This window comes from Corvus brachyrhynchos, unplaced genomic scaffold (genome assembly GCF_000691975.1).
Source record: "Corvus brachyrhynchos isolate BGI_N302 unplaced genomic scaffold, ASM69197v1 scaffold162, whole genome shotgun sequence".
Taxonomy (NCBI): Eukaryota; Metazoa; Chordata; class Aves; order Passeriformes; family Corvidae; genus Corvus; species Corvus brachyrhynchos.
The window spans coordinates 6,295,344-6,302,176 of NW_008236696.1; the positions used below are offsets into that span (position 1 = coordinate 6,295,344).

At 63.4% G+C, this 6,833-nt stretch overlaps 1 protein-coding gene across 4 annotated transcripts in view; it reads right to left on the bottom strand.

The window, feature by feature from the left end:
- Positions 1-6,833, bottom strand: part of TNK2 (tyrosine kinase non receptor 2) — an 18,723-nt gene that overhangs the window by 6,897 nt on the left and 4,993 nt on the right. For 3 of the 4 annotated variants that reach the window (XM_017727035.1, XM_017727033.1, XM_017727034.1), the window contains exons 2-9: positions 3,966-4,143; positions 3,758-3,828; positions 2,314-2,526; positions 2,070-2,222; positions 1,594-1,871; positions 1,392-1,518; positions 1,154-1,300; positions 700-794 (exon numbers count right to left, since the gene is read on the bottom strand). In XM_017727035.1, the coding sequence (XP_017582524.1) occupies positions 700-794; positions 1,154-1,300; positions 1,392-1,518; positions 1,594-1,871; positions 2,070-2,222; positions 2,314-2,526; positions 3,758-3,828; positions 3,966-4,143 (1,262 nt within the window). Of the gene's footprint in view, positions 1-699; positions 795-1,153; positions 1,301-1,391; positions 1,519-1,593; positions 1,872-2,069; positions 2,223-2,313; positions 2,527-3,757; positions 3,829-3,965; positions 4,144-5,196; positions 6,822-6,833 lie in introns of those variants that run through there. The other variant, XM_017727036.1, reaches the window with a different exon arrangement.

Genomic DNA, 6,833 nt, shown 5'->3' on the forward strand with positions numbered 1-6,833 from the left:
GGAGACGGGAACAGAGCCCTCCTCCTCCTCCTCCCCTCGGGATTGGGGGGCCGGCCCTAGCGCGGGGACACGGAACTCCTTTGGGAGGTCCCCAGTCTCCCCCAGCTGGAAGGTGACAGGCACATCCTGGGATAGAGATGCAGGGACAAAAGGGCCCCCTACTCCAGTCCCCAGATCCCCGGGAGGGCAGAGGGGGTGGCTGTGCCCTGGCGTGGTCAGCAGGGACCGACGAGCCCACAGCATAGCGGGTTCTGCCAACACAGTACCAAGTCCCACGGTGCCTCTCTCAACCCGATGACAGCAGCACGTCTCCGGGTGCTGGCGGCACGTCCCCACCACTATCAGCAGGGAGCGGCCCTGGGGCGTGCGGTTTCCCAGGGCAAACCCACGGGCACAGTGGGGTGAGTCAGCAGGGATGGTTCGGGCAGGGCTGTGGGCAGTGTGGGCAGGGCTGTGCCCCCCACTCTGGAGTGGCCCCACCATGCTGTGCTGCCTGGGGGACCACAAACATCTCAGCTCTGCCCACCCGTAGGGTACACGGCCGGGTATGCTGGGGGCAGAGCCACCCCTTCCCATCCCTGCTTCCCATAGCTCTGCTAGTGCTCACATTGTCCCAGTCTCCCCATTCCCTATCCCTATGCACGCTGGCAGGCAGTGCATTTCCCCCTCTACAATGCCTGCCACCTTCCCGTGCAGTACCTGCCCTCGATGACCGTGATGATGTCGTTCATCTGGATGTGCAGCTTGTCTGGCTCCTCAAAGTCCTGCAGCGCTCTCATGTCGGTGGGCTGAGCCTGGGGGAGAGGTGGGTGAGGACAGGGGACACAGCCCCTCCGTCCACCCTATTTTGAGGGCAGGCCCAGCCCCATGGAGGGCATGGAGGCCCCAAAAATGGACAAGAGACAGCATTACCACTATCCCCTGCTCAGCTGACACAGCCCTGGGGTGCACGATGGCACTGCAGCAACCAGATGCTTCCTGCTGTAACCATATCACCACCCTCCACCTCCCAGCCTGCAGGGCTGCCTGGCCTGAGCTCCCACCTTGGCCCAGGTCACTTCCCACCTCAGCAATATTCTTAGCTCTATCCATGCTTGAGCAGAGCTGGCAGGACAGGGTGCTGGAGCTCCTGTCCCCGTCCCTGCTCACCCACCTCCACCAAGAAGTCTCGCAAGGCCACGAAGGTGGGTCGGTCCTCAGGCTTGTGTGCCCAGCACTGCAGCATGACGTTGTAGATGTCCTGGGGACAGTCCTCAGGCCGTGGCAGCCGCTCACCCTCCTTGTCTATCTTGTGCAGGATCTGTGGGACAGCACATGCTGTCAGGGTGTCCCGTATCCCCCCCAGCACCAGTGGGGTGAGGTGAGGGGGCAGGTCCCTGCTGTACACCTACCTGGCTGCCATTGAGGCCGATCCAAGGCTCCTGACCATAGGTGAACATCTCCCAGAGGGTCACTCCGAACATCCAGGTGTCACTGGCATGTGAGAAGGTGCGGGTCTTCAGGCTCTCAGGAGCACACCTGCAGGGGGAAGGACATGAGCATCAGAAGGCCATGGGTGCTGCACCTCCAGATCTCCCCCTCCCCAAGGCTCACCAGGCAAAGGGGACCTTGCGATGCTCCTGCATCACGTAGTGATCATCATTTTTGGGCAGGGCCCGCATCAGTCCGAAGTCCCCAATCTTGACGAGCTCATTGGAGGCCAGCAGGATGTTGCGGGCAGCCAGGTCGCGGTGGATGAAGCGCTTGGACTCCAGGTAGGCCATGCCCTTGGCCACCTGGATGGCATACTGGCACAGGGTGGAGATGAGGAAATGGCCCTGGTTCTTCCGCAGGCGGTCCAGAAGGGAACCCAGTGGGGCCAGCTCTGTCACCTGGGCCATGGGGTGTGGACAGCAAGTCGGTCAGTCCAGGGGCACCCTGGTTTGGCTGGCTTCCAGCCTTCTTATGCCCCACTGGGGATGCCAGCAGAGGACTTGGGATAAAGACCCAGATCAGCTTTGCTCATGCCATCATGTGGGACCCCTGCCATGGGGGTGTCATTGGGGTCAGCCCCATCCCCCCACACTCACCATCTTCATGGGGTGGGAGAGCACCACACCATACAGGCGGATGAGGTTCCTGTGGTCCAGGGAGTGCATGGCATTCACCTCCCGGATGAAGTCGTCCAGTGCCTCTGGCTGGCTCAGCACATCTGTCTTGAGGCACTTCACTGCCACATTCAGCTATGGCCAAAGGAAGGATGAGCTCCAAAGTGTCTTCCCCTGTGGGTGGTCCCACTGCCTGGCTCCCCCCCCCCCTAGAGCAGCCTCTCACCGTCTTGCCGGCAGGCGTGCACCACTCGCCGCGACGCACGACACCAAAGGAGCCGTCACCCAGCTTCTCAAAGATCGAGAGGTCCCGCTCCCGCACAAGGCAGGTGAGGGAGTGTTGGCCCCCAGCTTCAGGGGGTGGTGGCGTGGGGGGCTTGCGGAAGGTACTCTGGGGCTGGGGCGGCAGCTCCGACTCCGGGCGCTTCCCACTGAACACCTGTGGGACATGGAGGAAGGTGAAACATGGGTATGGGAACATCCCAAGCCCTCGGGTCTGTAAGTGAGCAGTGCTGGCACAACCCCTTGCCTGGGCTGTACATGCTGGAACCTAATGATGACCCCTAACGGGTGATGACCCAGAGAAGGCTGGTTGTGGGAGAAGGCTCTGTTCCTCCACCTGCCAGCACACTGAGCTGTGATTCCCGTGGAGGGAAGGGATTGTTCATCCCGCAGCAGCTCTGCAGCAGTTCCCCAACAGCCACAGCAAACCAGGCCGGTAGCCAGAGGGCCCTGGGCACTCCTTGGCCAGGCCAAGGCCACACAGTGTGCCTGGGCACAAAGCCAAGGGAAACCTCCAGCTTGGGCTGAGTGTGGTGACACATCCCTGCAGCGACATGGGCTTTGCAATGCGTGCTGGCTGCCACTGCCACCACTCAGAGGGGATGGGCTCTCCTTCCATTTCCCTCAGCTGGGATGGATGATGTGCCCCATGGGGCAGGGTCCATCCCAGTCTTGATGCAAGGTGTGTGGGAGCTGGGCCCAGCATGTGTCTGGGGTGGGAGGTGGCATTTCTGCCATTTATTCTTTAATATAAGTACCCTTCTATTAAAAGCCCATCCTGACCATGTCCCAGCACAGACAAGTCATGCAGGGGAAAGGCCATGACCCAGTGCCCAGCTGGCAAACAGCTCTGCCAAACTCTGCTCTTCTGGGGTGCCAGGTGCCATAGGGTGCCAGCAGCACCAGCTTTGGATGGGATGGCATCAGGGCATATGTAAGCATCCCAAGGTCCCCTGTCATAGTGTGTCCCAGCCTGCAGGTACAAGGCTTTGCCCCCTTGCTGTTAGGCAGCAGGGTGGGCAGTGTCCTGAGCACCATGGCTGCCCACAGAGCTGTCTGGAGCAAGGCTCTCTGGTTCACCGGCTGCAAACAAATTTCCTGACAAAGCAGCAAATAACATGAGGGGAATGAATTTTCCAAGTGCTGGGGTAGCAGGGCTCTCCTTTGCTGGGAATTGACCCAGGAGCCTGAGTGGGACTGGGGCACACACTGGTAGGGTCACACCACAGGCGGGGCAGGGATAGCTGGGGCTTCTGCCCATTTCCCCGTCAGCCTCCAGGGACCAGGCATGTGGGAGAGCCAGGCATCCCGAAAGGGCACAGGGAGAGGTCCAGCTCCTCCTGTCTGCCTCTGTTTCCCTGCCACACCTCTCTCTCTCCCATCCCTACCTTGCTCATCCAGGATTTCCGCTTGCACATGGCTTTCCTCCGCTTCACTGCCTCCCACAGCCGCCGCTGGCCTGCAGGACACAGGGACACAGTGACTGTCACAAGCCAGTCTGGGATAGGGGTCCCCTCCAGCCCCCTGTGCTCCTGTGGGCTTCCCAAAAGATGCTGCACATCCAGCTGGTGAGAGGTTTGGGGGGGATGTACACACCGGGGCGTCCCATGCCGATCTTCTCCAGATCCTCATTTTTGACGTACTCGAAGTGGGAGAGGCGTGTGACATTGAGCTCGTCTCGGATGCGCAGGAAGTACTGCTGCAGCTGCAGCTCGGTGAGCAGCTCCAGCAGCCAGTCCGTGCCCTCCTCCGCCTGCATGCTACAGCTCAGCCTCTGCTGGGACACAATACTGGGTTAGGGGCAACCCTGCTCTGCTCCCCTCTGCCCCATTCCCACTGGGGAGTCACCCAGAGGGGCTCAAAATCAAGGCTGGGGTGCTGTTGTGAGGGATACTAGTGGAGTCATCTCCTGAGCCTGTCACCAGCTCTCTGGGGGAGGCCAGGAGAGGCACCCTATCATCAGGACCCCCAGAGATAGGCAGGGCCCCCCAGTCTGCCCTGTCCTGCCCATAGAAATACCAGCCCACCTCTCCGTTCCAGCAGAGGCTATCCCTGGTCAGGGGTGCCAGGGACAGAGGAGGGAAGCAGAGCCTCAGAATAGATGTGCCCGCCCAATTCCCTCTGCTCAGCTGGAGGGGCTGTCCCCAGCAGGGACAGCCACCTTGGCCCCCTGGCATGCCCGCACACTTGGCTGAGTTGTAGTACAGACTATCGGGGGGTCTCCTCTGCCATAGGTGGTGGCACCTCACTGGCCAGACACAGGGAGGGGGCAGAGAGAAACATGTGAACATGTGGGTCTCTAAGAGTCCTGTTGCTCCAGTGCTGAGCTGCAGGGCACCCCAGTGCTGCTGGCATCAGCCCCCAGCCATGCCAGAGCACAAACACGGAGAGATGAAGCCCCATGCTCCCCCCCACTCCCCATCCCTGCCTGCTGTCCCGGCTCTCCCCCACTTTCACCATCACCTTTCTGGAAAGGGATATAGCTCTGCCTCCTCCTGCTGAGAGCAGGAGGGAGGTTGGGACCCGCCACCCCAGCTCCACAGAGCGGTAGCCCTCTCCATCCTCTCTTCTTCCCCGGGAGACGACATGGCCCCTGGCGTCTTCCCCCGCTGTGCTCGGCTCCCTCGGCCGCGTCACCGCAATGCCAACCCTCGGCACTGGGCTAAAAATACGGCGGGCGCGGCGAGCAGCTGGGCACGGGGGCGCATGGGGGCACGCAGGGCCACGCGGGGCGAAGGGAGCTGCGGCTCCCCCGCCCGCAGGCGACGGGGACAGGGCCGGGTGATGGCCAGCGCAGGGTCTGCACGGGGCAGGGGTCGGCACTTACTCGGTAGAGGCGGAAGCGGGTGAAGAAGGGGAAGGATCGGGGCAAAGCCTGGAAGCGTCGCATCCTGCCTGGCTGCCCGCCGCCAGCCCCTGGCCCTGCTGATGTCCCTTCCCCGCTGCCGGCGTCCCACGGCGCCGCCCGCTCACCGCAGCCGGGGCACCCGCAGCCCCTTCATTTGCGCTACAGAGATGTCCCCTGGGCTCGGCCGCCCCACAGACCCCACTGGAGGGGGCAGGGGGTTCGGGCTGTCCGTCGGCCGGACGCGGGTTGTGGCTCTGCCCCTCCTTCCATCCGGCTTTCGATCCTCTGGCCGGCCGGCCCTCCCCTTCCCCAACGCAACGGGGCCGGGGTGGGGGGTGGCGGCAGGCAGAGCTGGGGGTCACTCCCCTGGCTGGAGCCGCTTCCTGGGGACCCCCCGCTGGCAGCGGGGCTCGGTCCCGGTCGCCTGCCCGCAGCGCTGCCCAGGAGGGTTATTTTCAGCCGGGCTGGGACGCGCGCCCAAGGGGCCGGGCTCCCATCAATGTCCCGCTTTCTCCCTTGTTCGGCGGTCGCTCGCAGCTGGGAGCCCGGACCCCCGCTCTCATTTCCATGGAAACTCGCCCCGGCCTTGGGAATCGCTCCCAGGCCTCAGTTTCCCCCCCAGGAAGCAGGGAGGGAGGGAGGCAGAAGAGACATCCGGCTCTCTGCTCCCCAACCCAGGCCACAGGCATGATGCCAGGGCGATGGGCACTGCGGGGGGGAGTTTCTGGCTCGGCAAACATATCCGCTGCCCAGCTGCCAGCCCCCACGGGGCTCTGCCGTGGGGTGCCACCAGCACCCCGGCGCTCGCTCCCCTTCCCTGGCGGGGCTGGCACCCAACCCCAGCAGTGCTGTCCGCCCGCGGGCTCCCCAGGGAGAACAGCTGGCCACGCCGGCAGCCACAGCGTGAGAGAGGAAAGACCCACAGCAACCTCTCTTGTCACAGCCCCCCCGCCTGGCCCCTCCAAAGCGTGGCCATTGCTGTGCCAGGGGGGGCAGGTAAGAGGGAGTTAAGTGCATCCCCAGGAGGAGTCTCCACTGGGGCTTCCACTGCCACTGGGATCCCAGCTGGCACCCGGCAGCACAAGCGCCGGGCACAAGAAGCCCATTGACTGGGGACAACTGGGCACAGTGCCCTCGGCACCAACCTCTGCCACGCGCCAGCTTCCCCCTTCCCAGCTCAGGGGACACCGGGGGTGGGGGGGTGCCCTGCCTGCACAGAGCATCACCCTCATCAAGCAGAAATGGCACCCACTGGGACTGGCACCGAGTGCACTGCCTCCTGCACCCCCAAGTCCCAGGTGAGGCTGCCCAGTTCAGTGCTCACACCGGGAGTACAGATTTCCAAAAGGGAACGGGGAACCCAGCTTTGCCTACCATGCCAGGGGAGGTTCCGTGCCTCAGTTTCCCTCTCTGTGATAGACCCACAGGCACAGGGAGTGATCCTGCGACCTCGACTCCGAGTTGGGCAAGGAGTCCTGCCAGCAAACTCCCATCCTGTGGTGGGGAAGTCACAAATCCCCTAGACCCCCGGCACAGGTGCTGCTCGGCCCTCGGTGCCCTGCCCGCCCCTGCCATGCACACCCCTCCCTGCAGCGCCAGGGCTGCACCCTCCGTGT